This window comes from Bombina bombina, chromosome 1 (assembly GCF_027579735.1).
Source record: "Bombina bombina isolate aBomBom1 chromosome 1, aBomBom1.pri, whole genome shotgun sequence".
NCBI lineage: Eukaryota > Metazoa > Chordata > Amphibia > Anura > Bombinatoridae > Bombina > Bombina bombina.
Window position 1 is genome coordinate 1,351,754,768 of NC_069499.1, and position 18,650 is coordinate 1,351,773,417.

Consider the following 18,650-nt stretch of genomic DNA (forward strand, 5'->3'; position numbering starts at 1 on the left):
TATTTATATTTCAGAACAAAATAAATGTAACATCTGTGTGTGTTTGTACCAAAAATATCAGAGTTTACAAGATTTTTTTCCCTACATTTTATATTTTCTTCCACTGGCTGCACAGGTTGTTGATGGTGATGAGCTTGCATGCTGCTAGTTTTAATATTGCTATTGTTTACACAAAACTGTGTTTGACTCCAACAAAATGTTAAGCACATAGTCAAAGTCATCTCCAGAAAAGCAATACACTAATGGCTTGTCAATAAACATGTCCTATGAGCCCATCTGGGTCTGCACAGATGTGTATTGCTGTCTCAGAACTGACATTGACTATGTGTTTAACTCTTTTGCAAGAGGCTAACACACTTCTCTGCAAGCACTAGTGCAATAATAAAATGCCCAGCAAACTGTCACATTTGATGTCCCTTTAAATAGGGTTTTCTTTAGAATATTTTGCATTAAAAGTTTAACATGATTTGTTTTTGTTATACATAATAGAAATTGTATGGCCATTTGAGTCAAGTGAATATTGATTTTTGGTGTAGCTTCCATTACAACAAATATTGCAATTGGTGTGTGTATTTGTGTATCTCCATAAAAGGGAAAATGTAATTTTACATCTAATATTTATTTTTAGTTGTCCTAAATAATAATAAAAAAAAGTCCTCATTTTTTCCACTTTTTTCTAGGGGGGGTGGGGGGGGTGGGGGGGGCGCTTCAGGTTTTTGTGCCTACAGGCACCTGAGATGTAAATCCGGCCCTGTACACAAGATCCCTCACCTATGAGCAATGTACAGATAAATTATAAAAAAGTAAAAAAAGAATTTTTAAACTACTAACACTAAGGATATAAGTAAATAAAAAGTTTGAAAAAATGCATACAATGATTGCAAATTACCAGCTCCCTTGAGGACAAATTACTAGGATTAATGACATAGATTCAGTCTGTATTTAGGCAAAACGATCAGTCAATTCATATGGTCCACCTATTCCGCTTTCAGTCAGGTGCTGCCGAACTCAGAGTTGTGCCATCCACACTCTCAATTAGAAGAATCTCCAGTAGAAGAGAAGAGAGGCGCAACCCCACATCAAGGTAGAATACTGTTAAACACACTCACAAGAGGTTCAAAAAGTATCCGCAATAACTCTGTGTTAGGTTTGCCGCATTCACTGGTCCCCCAACTTGTTTCGTTTGCTCATCAGCAAACTTTTTCAAAAGGATTATTTGTGTTTGCTTACAGTCCGCTGCTCCTGTAATCAATACATACCCGCTTATAATGGCCTTCAATCTGTATGATAACCAATCACGGAGTGTATTTGTCTGATGTAATATTCGTTGTCGGCATTAATGATTTTCAGTTGGTTGAGTCCTTAACCAATCCAATGTTGCTAACTGATATAGCCCTTTGTGTGATGTAATACAAGGCGTGTTTATAGGCCTTGCTGGTTTTATATCAGGTTCATTATACGTTATTACTTGGATTCTCCTCTCACTATATAAACAATTAATGAGCCTAAGGCTATTTTGGAAGCAACAATAGAGAATATCATAATACGTACTAACTATAACATAACGGTTTGGCGATATAAATTACAGGTGAATTGATACAAGAAAAAATGCATAGATAAAAACATTAATTGGTCATAAATCCTACCATAAGTACATAGTACAATTTAACATTGGAATTCAATTTTTAAAATTTAATTTAAGAATTTTTTTTTTTTTTTTAAACTAAATTTCATGGCAATATTTTTATGTAAGATCACATTATTAAAAAATAAATGTATTTGCAAAATAAATAAAATTCATTAACCCTATCAGAGAAAAAGAATGACTAAACTACATGTCATATGCACTTCAATCTGAAGACAAATGTATACAAACAATATTTCATAAAATGTCTAAATTAAACATATAGATTATAAAAACCCATTTCATAAAACTTTAAGGAAAAGGAACTTGAAAGAAGAAAACCAAAAAAGTATATATCTATATCATGCCTGCAAGTCCAGGTCTATATTTAACCCCTTAGGTGCCAGGCTAAATGTATCCACTTGGTCTTGCACTGTCTTAGACGCATCAATCTTTGTTGGCTGTTGCCAACTGATGCTGGGATGACTTCCAAAATTCTAAGCGATAGACCCTTGGGATTTTTATTATGCACACGTTTAAAGTGATCTGATACGCTATGATTTTTTAACCCATTTTTAATGTTTTCTATGTGTTTATATATTCAGCGTTTGACCTTTCTCTTAGTTTTACCCACATAGATCTTCTTACATTCGCAGGTCAAACTATATACCGCATACATGGACACACAGGAGGCTCTTTGTTTAAGTTTATATTCCATTGTGTTATTCCAATTGTTAAAGGTATCCCCTTTTTGGACTAACCCACACATGCAGCAATTCAGGCGCCCACATTTAAAAGTCCCCTCTTTGTTGGTACACCAAGCTAATAAATTGCCTTTATTCGGCTCTTTCTTTGCTCGTAACTTGGAAGGAGCTAATATGTTTTTTTATACTTTTATTTTTCTTGAATATTGTAACAGGGTTCTTATCAAGATGTGTCCCTAGGATTGGGTCTGATAATAAAATATTCCAATGTTCTTAAGGGTGGCTTTAATAAAACCTGTCCCTAAATTAAAAGTTGTAATAAATTTTGCTTCTTCATTAAAGGATTTTTTTGGGGCTTTGATCTTATTCGCCAACAGGTCTTCCCTATATCTGCCTACACTTGTTTCTTTTGCTTTTTGAATTAAATCCTGATTATAACCTTTCTGTAGTAACTTCTTTTCTAGCACTAGGGATTCTTCTTCAAAGTCTTTTAGGGATGTACAATTCCTGCGAATTCTGAGAAATTGTCCTAGGGGTATATTAGATTTCCACTGAGGTAGGTGTCCACTACTGGCATTTAAGAAGCCATTACTATCAGTTGTCTTTCTAAAAATTTTGACTACAGTCTTGTTTGTGGTATTGTCCACAAACAGAAGTAGATCCAAAAATTCTATCTTATTTCTATCTACTTTGCCAGTAAAATTGAGATTATAAATATTATTGTTGATATGTTCCATAAAACCCGCTGCTTTCTTGTCATCTCCCTTCCAGATGATAAAAATGTCTTCTATGTACCTACGGTACATGACAACATTTTTATTCCAAATGTATTTCTCCTCGAAGGATGCCATATAAATATTGGCATATGAGGGGGCCATGGAAGTCCCTATGGATGATCCCTGCACTTGTTGATAGTACTTTCCTTCGAAGGAGAAATAATTGTGGGATAGTATAAACTTAATTCCTTTAGCTAAAAATTTGATTTGTGCATGGGGTAAGGTACTACATTTAGAAAAATACTTTTCAAAAGCCTCAACTCCCTGTACATGGGGAATACTCGTGTACAGGGCATTACACGATATCCAGAGGAAATCCTCCTCCCAACTGACTCCCTCAAATACATTAATAGTTTCAGTGGTATCTTTTAAGTATGATTTTATAGTTTTCACTACAGGCTGTAGGAACCAATCTACATAGCACGACAGATTGCTTGTCAGTGACCCCATTCCGGATATAATGGGCCATCCGGGAAGATTAGTTCTGTCCTTATGCACCTTTGGTAGGTGATAAAACAAAGGTACAGTAGGACAAGATACAAGGATGTAATTGGATTCCTCAGTATTGAGAATTCCATATTCTCTTCCTTTTGGAGACTAATTCATTGAGTTCAAGATTAAACCTAGAAGTAGGATCCTTGTCCAATTTTATGCACGTATCCTCACTGCCCAACAGCCTATATGCTTCTTGTAGGTAACTCTCTCTATCTTGGATCACGATCCCTCAATGTTTGTCCGCTTGTCTGATGGCTATATTAGTATCTTGTTTCAATTAATTTAATGCCTTTCTTTCCTGATGAGACAAATTGTCCTGATACTTGAGCAATCCTTTCTTAGTATGCTTTTTAAAATAGTATATAAACTCTTCCTTTACAACTTCATTGAACATAGAGATATACTCTCCCTGTGCATAAGTTGGGTTAAAGTTGGAGGGGCGTTTAAATTGGCTATGTAAAAACAGTCTCCTCCCCATGTAAACTCAAACTGGATCAATCTTGTTCATCTAACATTCCTGTATCTAAATTTGTTTCCCCCTGTAGACTGTGAAGAGTACTATCCTCTTAAAAAAAAAAAGTATAATCCTCTTGAAAAAGTTTGCTCAGGAGCAAACGAAATGTGTTGTGGGTCGAAGCCTGTGGCGGACTACTGCAGACACGATTCAGCAAGATCAAATCCTGGACTGTGGGAGAAAAAAACTCTGATAACCCGGTTGTTAAACCTAACACAGACTGTATCTGCAGACCTCTTGTGAGTGTGTTTAACTGTTTTTAGCTTAACTGTTTTTAGCTTAAATTAAAAGTTATTCTACCTTGTTGTGGGGTTGCGCCTCTCTTTTCTTGTTTTACTGCAAATGCTTCACATTCTGGGGCAGATGTATCAAGGTCTGGCGGACCTTATCCGACACTGCGGATCAGGTCCGCCAGACCTTGCTGAATACGGTGAGCAATACGCTCGCCGTATTCAGCATTGCACCAGCAGCTCACAAGAGCTGCTGGTGCAACGCCGCCCCCTGCAGACTCGCGGCCAATGGGCCGCCAGCAGGTGGGTGTCAATCAACCCGATCGTACTCGATCGGGTTGTATTGTGGCGATGTCTGTCTGCCTGCTCAGAGCAGGTGGACAGGTTATGGTGCAGCGGTCTTTGTGACCGCTGCTTCATAACTGCTGTTTCTGGCGAACCTGCAGGCTCGCCAGAAACACGGGGCATCAAGCTCCATTCGGAGCTTGATACATATGCCCCCTCTCTCTATTGTTATAAGCTATTATTTAACTTTAAAGGGACATGTAACCCAAATAGTAAATCACTTGAATATACAGTTATATACATATATATTAGAGCTGCGGAATCTGTTGGCGCTCTACAAATAACCGATAATAATAATATATATCTATGTATTAATATGTGTATATACACATACAGTTCATGCCGTGTCTTACGTTAAGTTCTATGGAAGCGTGCTCTCGTGAGCGCAATGCTTTCGTGCAATGCGAACACGAGGTAAGGATCGCATTGCACCTAACTTGTAATACCAGCGCACATTTGCGTGCGCTGGTAATACTAGGTTGAGCGCAAATATCTCTTTCACAAAAGTGATATTTGGTGCTCAATTTATAATCTAGCCTTTTATGTTTAAAAGATGATCTTCCATATACATGACTGAAACTTCTATGCGTTTATCGTCTCGACAGTATCTTCTAAGCACTGTCAATAAAGGTTTATTATTTATTTTTAATTACCAGTGTATAAACTATAGCCTAATACTGAATTTTTAGATAAATCAGTGTTCTGCTTATATTGTTTTTTTGATCATATAAAGACCACTACAACAGAAATATGGGACTTTCTCACGTTTCTCATTAATTTTTTGGGAACGGCATATTCTACTACTACTACTATGCATGTATAGTAAGTTCAGTTATTTGGTAAAAATATTTTATCCAGAGGCCTTACAGATCTAATGCCAAAGTCTATCTTGTGCCTGGCACCATTGCAGGTGTTTCAGAGTTTCAAGAGTAGGGGGTAGATTTATTAAAGGTCGAGCGCATACGCTGTCTGTGTTTAACAGTGCACAAGCTTTTTTTGTGAAATGCTTGTGCAATGCCGCCCCCTGCACATAGCAGGGGGTGTCAATCATACTGATCGGATCGGGATGATCGCAGTCCGCCACCTAAAAGGTGGCAGAGAAGTTAAGGAGCAGCGGTTGTAACTTCCGTTTCTGGTGAACCAGAAATGATCGGGGTAGGAAGCAGCATCCACTGCTTAATAAATCTACCCCAAAATGTAGTGTTTCTCTGGTCAACTTGTGACACTGATCAATAGTTGTTTAGATTGCTGACTCGTTACCAAAGTATCTGTAGATCATCCATGTATGTGTCTACTTATAGTTTAATCAAATAATCTTATCATCTTATTTTCTCTTATTTAAATATACAGATCCGTGTAATTCTGTTTACTATATGTCCATATTACTTTTAGAATAAAAAACTGGAACCATTGTGTGTGTTTTGACCCCATGATGAGTCAAATTATTTTCTGAGCTGGTGTATAGTTTGATTTCAGTATTTCATAAAGATATTGCTTAGCGTTTGTATACATTAACAGTAGCTTAACAATGACACTACATTAGAACTGTATAATTACACGTCATCTCCAGTGACAAGGAAATCATAACTTACAGTGACATCAGACAATGTGAGCTCACCTGGTTTGACTGAGGCCTCCACTAGACTCCAAGGACTCAGCCTTCTCCTGCCTAGGATCACATCCTTCTGGAAAGGCTTCAATCCATTGTTGAGCAGTGCATAAAGAGATGGACACAGGCTATTCAAAATGAGGTACCCAAGTTCTGGACTCAGCCTGCTGTCCCCAAGCCGAGCCTGGTACAAAGAAGAACATTGTCATACATTGCATTTAATTCCGTGCACAATGTCCTATCTCAACTTATTTTCAAACATGCACCCTTTAGAATGCTCACAGTACCTGGTACTCCATTGACTTTATAACCTATGCCTCACCCCAATCTTCTCTTCATCACCTCTCTTATCTCCATTACTACTTGCCCTCTCCATCACTCCCTGTCTACTCCATCACCATCCCCTCTCCTCTCCAACTCTACATAGCTATTTCTCATCTCCATCACAATCTCTCCTCTACATCATTCTCTCATGACCATCCTTCCCTCTTCATCACTGCTTCTCTTGCCCATCACCTCATTTATTCTCTATAAAATCCTCTTCTCTTTACCATTCCCTGTCGTCTCTCTCTTCACTTTATCACTCCCTCTCCTATTCATCACCCCTTTCCTCTTCTTCACTACCTCTCTTCTCCATCACTCCCTTTCCCCTCTTCATCGCTCTCTTCCTACATATTGTTTCTCCCCCAACTAATTTATTACTTTTTAATGTAACGTTTTCCCCATCATTATATCGCCATTTCCATCATTCTGACTACATAGTATCAATACTTTCCCTCCCATAATGCTCTACGTCTTTGTACAACTTCTTCTCTTTTTTATTGTTCCATCTCTCTTCTTCATCTCTGTGTCTCCTCTTACTATCTATCCTTACTCCATTCCACCATTGCGTCTTTTATTTTTTTACTTAGTAGCTCCATTTTTTTATTTTTTCTCCCCTGTTGCAGATACCGGTTTCATCTTTTCCCTTGCTCCTATTATTTACCATTGCTCTCGCCATCTCCCCATTAGTTCCTCTAAAATCATCCTCTCCTAACCATCTCCCATAGTACCACTGCTCCTTCTCTCTTCCACATTTCAGTCTCCCCTTTCTATAGCTCTCTCCACTTCCCTAATACTAGCTGTTCCCCATACTTTCTTATACTGTTGTCTTCATAGACTAGATGGGCCTGGTTTCTTATTTGCAATCACAATCTATATTTATATGTTTCCTCCCATTGCATTATAATTACTCCTTCCTCCTTTTTACTGTATCAGTCTTTCCTCTAAACAATTGTTCCTCCTCTATATACTGGACCATCAACCCTCTACCTCCATTAAAGCTTCCATAATCCATCACCCCATAATCATCTACCACATAATCCTCTGTCTTCCATCTCTACCAACTCTTTTCTCCCACACACATTTCTGCATACTTACTCTCCTCCCTCATATCATACCTATATACTATCTACTGTGTCCGAAGGCATTTTAGTGCTACTGTCTCCATTTTCATTTGTATCAAACTTTACCCTCCTCCTGTCTCAATCCTTCTTTTCATACACTCTTTACCTTTTATCTTTCCTATCCCTTCACTTCCACCCCAGCTAACCCCTACCCTTTAATGTTTTCTCTCCCTCATATACTGGGCTTGATTCATAGAAATACTTTAAAAACATGTTTGCAAAATGGTTCTTTTAAATATAGGTAATACTCTTTAATTAAAGAGTAATCCTAGGTGAGCTCAGGAGAGTGCACGCGTCTTTAAACATTTTGCAGCAGTGTTTGCAACGATACTTATAGCAGTTATACATAACTGCAAAAACGTATGCCATAAAGTGTCTGTGGCATTCTATGTCAGCAGTGTTTGCAACAATGTTTATAGCAATGTTATACATAGTTGCAAACACTGCTGCCAGATGTCTAAAGACACGTGCACACTCCTGAGTTCACCTAGGATTACTCTTTAACAAAGTATACCAGGAGAACTAAGCAAACTTGATGACAGAAATAAATCCAATCCATTTAAATTTACTTTTGTCTTTACTGTCCCTTTATATATTTGCATGTTTTTTTGTTATGTTAATGTAGTCTCACTGGATAGAACGTGATATGTCTCTGATCTCCAAGGCACAATAAAAAAGTTGACCAACAGGATGTTCTGAGGCCTTCTTGATGCGTGGTTGGGATTTTTCACCTAAACCGTGACTCATCATGCAGGATGTAAAAAAGACAAGATTCCCATGTTAAGTATCTTGTCTCGCTGTTGTGTACAACTACATTCAAGCTAATAAGGTTGTTTTTTCTTTTTTCTTTATATAATTTATTGATTGCAAAACAGAAACAGCTCAATGGAGCTGATCTTGCCAGAATCTTTATTGGATCGAGGCCATTATCTTCCCATCCCAGCTCTTTAGTCTTTCTTTTTGCTCACCTTCTGCACCAGGTTTCTGCTGGTATTGAAATGACAAATGATTTTATCCACTGATGAGCTGATTGCAACTAACAAACCTGTAATGATCAGACAGAAACAAAAGACTGTCACACGCAGGGCCTTAGAAGATGCATTCATGGTTGTGCACACTCACAAGTATTCATGAGAATGGGTTCACACCTTACAGGATACGTTTATAGATGTATTCCTGTTTACTTTGCAGTATAAATAAACATTTGTTTCAAATTACATTTCCAGGGTTTTATATTCATGTGCATTCTATGAGATATTATGATCAATCACATTTTTAAAGTCAACGATACTCAAATTCTGGCGTTTGATGCTTCAAAAATATTTTGAGCAAAGAAAAACATGAACAAAAGAAGAAAATGTGACAAATAATCACTGCTCTCGCAGACAAGTTCTTTAAAAAATATCCCTGACTTTCCAGGCCAGATCATGTTACTGCCTTTCTGGATGGCTTCTTCTAAAGTAGGGTTGGTGAACCTAAGGCACGAGTGCCCAAGGTGGTACTCAAAGCAAATCTACTGTCACTCATCATCTGGGCAGCCACAATAATGATTGGTTCCTTTGGCTGCAAATGTAGTACATTACATTATTTTTCAAATGAACCCATACTATATATCAGCAATTAAAGCATAATTGATGATATATAGTATGGATTCATTAGGAACCAAACCTATTAGTATATATTATAACTTATTAAATAACTTTAATGTTTCTTTATATTCCTGTAAAAAAAAGTTATTTATGAGCACAAATTGTCACCCCCGTCCTAGAGGGTTATTGTTTCACCTAATCCCTTGTCGAAGGTCTTTCCAAACCATTTCCATAAGTGGGTGACTGTCCTGTGACATCACTTTCATGAGAGGGTCACTGCAAGACCTCACAAGGCATAGTCTAAGCAAGTCACTATCTTGTGAGGCGACTGTCCTTCCTGATACTTCTGTGATCAAGCCAGACCACTTCCATGGTTCATTCACCTTCCTTTCAGCTTATTTCTATGCTAAATTGCTAAATCACTGTCCTGTCAAAAACATTTCATGATAATATAAATAGTAAGTTTATCTTCTGCCAGACAAATTCTTAGTCCCTTCTATTCTGGACTGGTTTTATAACATGGTTTTATATATATATATAAGACAAGCATTTAACCCATTCTGCATCAGTAGGTTTTACCTTTGGTTTTGTTTTCGTGATTCTTTTAGTAATATATTGTACTTCTAAAGCACTGCAGAATATCTTGGTACTTCACAAACAAAATCTTATTGTTATTAATAATAATAAGTTACTGTTGATACCTCATTGTTGTAGGTTCTAATCCTCAAAGGAACAATTCATCCTTTATTCATTCTGTTTTGATAAATTGGGTGTCATTTTAAGCTTAGCAATAGTAACAGCTATCAGATAAAATTAAGGCCTGCACATTAAGGACTTTGTCTCCTCTAGGACATATTTATCAAACGATTATGATGTGAAATCATTTCTTTGCTCGTGTTCCATTTGCCCTTTCAGAACAGAATTAATTACATAAAAGATAAAAACATATAAAGCACTCAATAAGGGGGCTTTGTGACCAAGAGTATGCAGGGAGAGAAGCTGACCTTTTTTCTCCTTGTGCAAGGGATCTTCTCCTCTTTCTGCCATCAACAGCTTGTCAAGTCCAGCTGCAACACAGAATACCAATATTACATTGTTTACAGGACCACTTCGCCAGTGTGCACTCACAGGACACCTCCAGACCACTCTGTCTTTGTTTGTGTGCACATTAGAAGTTAATATTGTTCTGCTAGGCAACACCATATGTGAGTTACAATGAAACCTCTATTGCACCAGCTATATATTAATACAGTACATGCTTCTATGACTGCTCTCTCCCCCAGGCATATTGTATTACAGAAGCTGATTTTACTGTGTTTTTATAGAAGTTTTAGGATAGGTATTTTAAACTATTTGGAAGTTGTTACAATGTACTAGAAAAATATAAAGTTAACCCTCACATAGAGTGCGGACAACCTAATACCACTGTGCAGAATAAACCGCTTAAATTAGTTACTAAGTAGACAGATAAGATACTTCAATTATACATTTTTTTTTATTTAATAACACATAAAGGTGAACATATAGCACATAATAGCACTACTTAGACAATATACGTTGATCAGGCGGTTATGAAACAAGATAAGTGCAGTATCAGAACACAGCTTTAAAAACAGTTTTAAAATTCAACCAATAAGAACACAATTCAGATATAATGGAAATGATCCGATGACGACGGATAATCGATTAAACAAAGGATTCTACGCTGATGCCACTGGAAGCGGACACCCAGGTAGCTGGAATACAGAAAGATTCCAATCAACAAAACAGAAAAAAGAACCAATTTGTACACTTTTACCTACACCGGAAAGGTTCTAAGATGCAGGTGTGGATCAACCCCTCTCGTCGGCAGCTCCTCCGTACTTGATCTGTTACAAGATAGACATATCCCAGGTATGTCAGCAAACAATTGGTACTGGCGTGTCAATACACTTTCAGATCCTCAGACTACGGAACCGTGTAGGGGAAAACTCGTTTCAGCCCGTCCAAGATCTTTGTCAAGCTTCAGATGATGGTACACAGAAGGTTTAAATACCCGAACCAGTAATTTCATTGGTTCTCTACATGGAAGACATTACTGTGCATAATAGAAGACAGATCTAACGCTAATTACAGCGTAGCAGTCAATGTCGTTAAAAGAGGCAAAACTTTTAAAAGAGGCATAACTTTTAAACGATGTATCATTCATTTAAAAACATATATAAATATAATCATAAGTATTGTATCTGTGAAATTGTTATAAATACTATTTGGACATAAAAAGGTTACAAATACAAACCGGAACAAATTTATTAAATATGTAAAAAACGGGATATTTTTAATTATTAAAAGTTAAGAAATGACAAAATTAAAAATAAATTAAAATACGTAGATCACATATAGGCGAAATAAAATGTATAGTATACATATTATTATATACTGGTAACAAACTTATTCAGTATAATTTCACATCGTCTCAATCCTAACAGGAACAAATCTGGACCTAAGTATTAGTGGAACATCCTCATACTAAAGAGTACATATAAAGAAGGAAGGTACAAATAAAGAAATAACCATCACAGTAGTTTCATTTATCTATACCTTCATCATTACTCAATGAATATATATTTAATCATTAAGATAGCAGCCTATATCAAAATCCAGATTTAAACCCCTGGTTGTAGAGTATTTAAATCAAAAATCCATTTTGTTTCTTTCTTAAGAAGCTCCCTTGGTGAGTTTTCACCTCTCCAGTTACCTTTGTGTCCCACACATGAGAAATGATTCAAATCTTATTTGTTACATAATGCAAAATGTTTAGCTATAGGTAAATCTTTGTTCCTTTCTAGATTAAAGTTTTGAATTGACCAAATATGTTCCCTAATCCTATCACGCAGGGGTCTTTCCGACTCACCCATGTATTGTTTGCCACAACTACATTGTATAACAAATCACATATTGGATTTTTGATTTAAATACTCTACAACCAGGGGGTTTAAATCTGGATTTTGATATAGGCTGCTATCTTAATGATTAAAGGGCCATAATACCCAAATGTTTAAACACTTGAAAGTGATGCAGCATAGCTGTAAAAAGCTGATTAGAAAATATCACCTGAACATCTCTATGTAAAAAAGAAAGATATTTTACCTCAAAAGTTCCTCAGTAGCCACCTCCCATTGTAAAGGATTTCTAAGCAGCATTTTAGTGTGTCTGTCCTGGGACATCTGAAGGGACTAGCATCGTGCACTCTCATATTATTTCACCAATCAGGTAAAGGAAGCTTACTATGAAATCTCATGAGAGTTAAGTGAAATCTCATGAGATCACAGTAAGAGTTCATGACCTCAGCACTGCTGATGCTGATTGGCTGCTGTTCATTTCTTCATTTTTTTAAATTTGTTTACCTGCAGCTGGGAGCAGCTGAGTATAACTTTTTACACAAAACTTACTCTGCTGAGCTGAGGAAATTGTGAGGTAAAATATCTTCCTTTTTTACATAGAGAAGCTCAGGTGATATTTTCCTGTCAGCTTTTTACAGTTATACTGCATCAGTTTCAAGTGATTTAGCATATGAGTATTATGTCCCTTTAAATATATATTCATTGAGTAATGATGAAGGTATAGATAAATGAAACTACTGTGATGGTTATTTCTTTATTTGTACCTTCCTTCTTTATATGTACTCTTTAGTATGAGGATGTTCCACTACATACTTAGGTCCACATTTGTTCCTGTTAGGATTGAGACAATGTGAAATTATACTGAATACGTTTGTTACCAGTATATAATAATCTGTATACTATACATTTTATTTCGCCTATATGTGATCTATGTATTTGAACTTTTTTTTTTCCATTTTGTCATTTCTTAACTTTTTATAATTAAAAATATCCCTTTTTTCATATTTAATAAATTTGTTCCGGTTTGTATTTGTAACCTTTTTATGTCCAAATAGTATTTATAACAATTTCACAGATAAAATACTTTAGATTATATTTATATGTTTTTAAATGAACGATACATTGTTTAAATGAACGATACATTGTTTAAATGAACGATACATTGTTTAAATGAACGATACATTGTTTAAAAGTTCTGCCCCTTTTTAACGACATTGAGGCCAATTTATCAAAGGTCTTGCGGACCTGATCCGACAGTGCGGATCAGGTCCGCAAGACCTCGCTGAATGCGGAGAGCAATACGCTCTCCGTATTCAGCATTGTACCAGCAGCTCACAAGAGCTGCTGGTGCAACACCGCCCCCTGCAGATTCGCGGCCAATAGGCCGCCAGCAGGGGGGTGTCAATCAACCCAATCGTACTCGATCGGGTTAAATTGTGGTGATTTACACGGGCTGTCAAGCTCCGTTTGGAGCTTGATAGATAGGCCCCATTGACTGCTACGCTGTAATTAGCTTTAGATCTGTCTTCTAATATGCACAGTAATGTATTCAATGTAGAGAACCAATTAAATTACAGGTTCGGGTATTTAAACCTTCCGTATACCATCATCTGCAGCTTGACAAAGGCCCTGGATGGGCTTAAACGCGTAAAGATTTCCCCTGCACGGTTCCGTAGTCTGAGGATCTGAAAGTGTATTGACACGCCAGTACGAATTGTTTGCTGACATACCTGGGAGATGTCTAACTTGTACTTTACGATTGGTTCTTTTTCTGTTTTGTTGATTGGAATCTTTCTGTATTCCAGCTACCTGGGTGTCCTCTTCCAGTGGTATCAATGTGGAATCCTTTGTTTAATTGATAATCGGTCGTCATCGGATCATTTCCATTATATCGTAATTGTGTTCTTAATTGTTGAATTTTAAAACTGTTTTTAAAGCTGTGTTCTGATACTGCACTTATCTTGTTTCATAAACGCCTGATCAACGTATATTGTCTAAGTAGTGCTATTATGTGCTATATGTTCACCTTTATGTGTTATTATTATTTTTTATATAATTGAAGTATCGTATCTGTCTGCTTAGTAACTAATTTAAGCAGTTTATTCTGTGCAGTGGTATTAGGTTGTCCGCACTCTATGTGAGGGTTAACTTTATATTTTTCTAGTACACTTTAGGGGAAAGGGACCATCTGCTTTTTAGTTGTTTTCAGCGCAGAGATTACTATCTTTTTTTTTTTTTTATTTACACATCGATGTACACATAGTTTATGCAGCATAGCCATATTAATAGAATGTTTGAATTGCTGGCATGTTAATATTGGCTTTAAATAGTGGTATTTTTTGATAAATCGTTAAATGCCTTTTGGGAATAAGGATCTCAGTGAAAAGGTTGATTGAATAATAATCTTTTTTCATTAGTGGAAGATTAGTGTGGTATATATATTTGGTCACTATTTTTTTTTTAATGTAATAAATATCATAATTAAATTGTTTTCCAAAATGTGTCTTCCTCTTAGTGTTTGAAAGTTTCCTTTATATAAATAGACCATAAAACCTTTTTCTTGTGTTTCTATTGTTGTGTCCATTTTGTACTGGTTAAGTGTAATTGTGTAAATGTATGTAATCATTCAATCTCTGGCTTGTTTCTCACATGTAAAATTTGGGGGATTGTGTGCATCTCTGAGGTGTCTAAGCCCACATGCTGTAACAGAATAAAAAAAATGTTTTTTTGTGTAATTTTTTTACTGTGTACCAATTAAGGGCCAGATTATTCAACACTCCCGCGCTAACTCCGCTAGAAGTAAGTTTTTTTCGCGCATCGTGTACCGCTCGTATTACAAGTTCATTCTTGAATAAATCGTGATTGCGCTTAATTCCAACATGTAAATCCAACGCGTAAAAATAACCGCAATAAACCCCACTCGTAATGTGGCCCTAAGTCATTATTTTCTAAATTTTACAATCAAACACTTTATATCAGTCACCAACCAATGACAGGGGCATGAGATACCTCACTGAAAGGAAAGAACTCTAACAGGGTCTTTGGGGCCCCTTTCTGTCACTTATGGGGAGATATGGGTGAATAAAACCCTGTTTTGTTGTTGGGGGGACATAAGAACCCCCCCACCCATTAAAAGGAGAAAATGTTTATCCTATAATATAAAAGGCCAAGTGTGTTTGTCCGAAGCTTTCATTCGCAGTAAAGACAGCAGGAGGACAAACACACCTGGCCTTTGAGTCCCTAGCTGATCTACGGCAAAAGTGGGCGTAGCCGGGCATGAACAGGGGCGTGACTGCCGTGAAGGGGCATGGCCGGACATGAATGGCTGTGAATGGGCGTGGTCTGGCGTGAAGGGGGCATGGTCTGGTGCGGTCGCGCAATAGAGGGGAGAGAGATAGAGAGGGGGAGAGAGAGAGGGGGAGAGAGAGGGAGGGGAGAGAGAGAGAGAGGGGGGGGAGAGAGAGAGAGGGGGGGAGAGAGAGAGAGAGAGAGAGAGAGAGAGAGAGAGGGGGAAGAGAGAGAGAGAGGGGAGAGAGAGAGAGAGAGAGAGGGGGGGGAGAGAGCGCAAAAGAGAGGGGGGAGAGAGAGAGCGCAAAAGAGAGAGGGGAGAGAGAGCGCAAAAGATCTGGTCTGGTGCTGTCGCGCAATAGAGGGGAGAGAGCGAGAGAGAGGGGAGAGAGCGAGAGAGAGGGGGGAGAGAGAGAGAGGGGGGAGAGAGAGAGGGGGGAGAGAGAGAGGGGGGAGAGAGGGGGGGGGAGAGAGAGAGGGGGGGGGAGAGAGAGAGGGGGGGGGAAGAGAGAGAGGGAAGAGAGAGAGAGGGGGAAGAGAGAGAGAGAGGGGAGAGAGAGAGAGAGGGGAGAGAGAGAGAGAGAGGGGGGAGAGAGAGAGAGAGAGAGAGAGAGGGTGGGGGAGAGGGGGGAGAGAGGAGGGGGGGAGAGAGAGAAAGCAAAAGAGAGGGGGGAGAGAGAGAAAGCAAAAGAGAGGGGGGAGAGAGAGCGCAAGAGAGGGGGGAGAGAGAGCGCAAAAGAGAGGGGGAAAGAGAGCGCAAAAGAGAGGGGGGAAAGAGCAAAAGAGAGGGGGAGAGAGAGCAAAAGAGAGGGGAGAGAGAGGGGGGAGAGAGCACAAAAGAGGGGGGAGAGAGCGTGCAAAAGAGAGGGGGGAAGAGCACAAAAGAGAGGGGAGATAGAGAGCGTATAAGAGAGGGGAGAGAGAGAGCGCAAAAGAGAGGGGGAGAGAGAGAGCACAAAAGAAAGGGGGGAGAGAGAGAGCGCAAAAGAGAGAGGGGAGAGCGCAAAAGAGAGGGGAAGAGAGAGAGCGCAAAAGAGAGGGGGAGAGAGCTCAAAAGAGAGGGGGGAGAGAGAGAGCTCAAAAGAGAGGGGGAGCGAGAGAGCTCAAAAGAGAGGGGGAGCGAGAGAGCAAAAGAGAGGGGGGAGAGAGAGAGCACAAAAGAGAGGGGGGAGAGAGAGAGCTCAAAAGAGAGGGGGGAGAGAGCTCAAAAGAGAGAGGAGAGAGAGAGCAAAAGAGAGGGGGGAGAGAGAGAGAGCAAAAGAGAGGGGGAGGGAGAGAGCGCAAGGGGTGGGACCACTGTACTGCAAAAAATGGCCCGTGTGAACGGGCTTTAGGACTAGTATTTCTATAAACTGCTGAAAAGATTAAATTATTTGTACCAACCATGTATAAAAACCATGCAATATCTCCTTTAAAATGACACCACATCTAATGGAGCAGTCTTTAAAGGGATATGAACATTGTTCTTTCATGATTCAGATAGAGCATACGATTTCAACAACTTTGTAATGTACTTCTATTTTTAATTGTTCTTTGTTCTCTTTGTATCTTTTATTGAAAATCAGGGATGTATGCTTAGGAACCAGCCCATTTCTAGAGCACTATATGACAGCAGTTTTGCAAGCATGTTATTCATTTGCAAGAACACTAGATGGCAGCACTATTTCCTGCCATGTAGTTTTCTAGATGCCTACCTAGGTATCTCTTCAACACAGAACATTATGGGAACAAAGCAAATTCGATGATGGAAGTAAATTGGAAACTTTTTTAAATTGTATACTCTGTATCACAGAATACATTTTTGGGGTTCATATTGCTTTAAAGTGCTAGTAAACGTTCCCCTTTGTATAAACAGATCCGGAATGTAAGCGATATTTTAGATGGAGTTTAATTCATCAGTTGTAATGAAGATGCGCTATAACTTACTTTTTAATGTAGCATTGAAATTCAAATTTCTGTCGCCCACTTCAAAAGTAATATTTATGTTGAGCTAACGGTTTTAAATATTCTCCAATCTGCGCTCTAGGTACAACAAAAGTGCCGTATGTCTAGAGTGCTGATTGGAGAACAGTTCAAACAGCTCAACAACAAAAATCCTTTTTTTAAATGGGCGGCCGGAGCTCTGGGAATTTGAATTTTAGCGCTACATTAAAAATGAAGTTATAGCGCATCTTCGTTTCAACTGATAAATTATACTCCATCTAAAATATCACTAACATTCCAGATCTGTTTAGACAAAAGGGATGTTAACGTGTAATGTATTTTTATAGTTATTCTGGCACAATAAAATTATTGTAACTTATTTCCTACTAATGATCCAGGGCTGCCAAGGTTCAACCTTTAGTTACACTGTCTGTTGATTGTACAGATGCAATTTATAATGATTAAGACATCATGAGAACAAAATATATTTCAAAAGATTGTCTTTAAATAAATATTAGTAGTGTCACAAAACGTAGCAAATCCCACTAATACATTTTATATGTACGCATTATTTCGTGTGATTGTGTCTATATACATGAGAACGAATTGAGTTTGTTCTTCAATAATAAAGGTTATTGATAAGTAAATTGATGCTAGACTTTGCTGTTTCTGATGTCTGTAAATAATTCCACTTATACATTCAGTGTCCTCATGAACATCCGTATTCTATATAACAATGTCAGGGTCTACAATGCCGTTCTTCTTGGACTTGGAGGCAATGCATTGCTAAAATGCGGTGGTGTGCCCGGTGTTCTAGTTTAGGGGCGTGTCCTGTCTCTGTGACTCACCAAGTTTGCCAGGAGACCCTCACACGGCGGAACTGGGACCCTGTGGACATCCAATACTATGTAATATAAGGCACATGTGATTGGTTAAACGGAATCACATGACTTTTCATCCTATTAGAAGCTTGACGGTTTATCAGTAAGCTACCAGGCTCTATGTTTTCCTGTATGTCACATGGCTAAAGAGAGGGAGGAGGGGGAATGATATAAATAATCAGGAAGTGAAAAGGGGACTCGTTGAAATTGGCTGAATGCATTTTATGGAAAGTATTTCCTTTCTAAGGTGGATGCTCTGATATTTTGGCTCTAATGCCTATTAATAGACTAAAATACATCCAGTGCTTTTAATTATTTATCCCAGACCATACATCGTTGTTCCTG

At 38.2% G+C, this 18,650-nt stretch overlaps 1 protein-coding gene across 1 annotated transcript in view; it reads right to left on the reverse strand.

Moving 5' to 3' along the window:
• RUSC1 (RUN and SH3 domain containing 1) overlaps nucleotides 1–18,361 on the reverse strand; it is a 46,620-nt gene extending 28,259 nt beyond the window's left edge. The window contains exons 1-4 of the mRNA XM_053703226.1: nucleotides 18,273–18,361; nucleotides 10,336–10,398; nucleotides 8,711–8,787; nucleotides 6,307–6,481 (exon numbers count right to left, since the gene is read on the reverse strand). Of these exons, the coding sequence (XP_053559201.1) occupies nucleotides 6,307–6,481; nucleotides 8,711–8,787; nucleotides 10,336–10,378 (295 nt within the window). The 5' untranslated portion in view covers nucleotides 10,379–10,398; nucleotides 18,273–18,361. The remainder of the gene's footprint in view (nucleotides 1–6,306; nucleotides 6,482–8,710; nucleotides 8,788–10,335; nucleotides 10,399–18,272) is intronic.
• Between the last annotated feature and the right edge of the window lie 289 nt (nucleotides 18,362–18,650).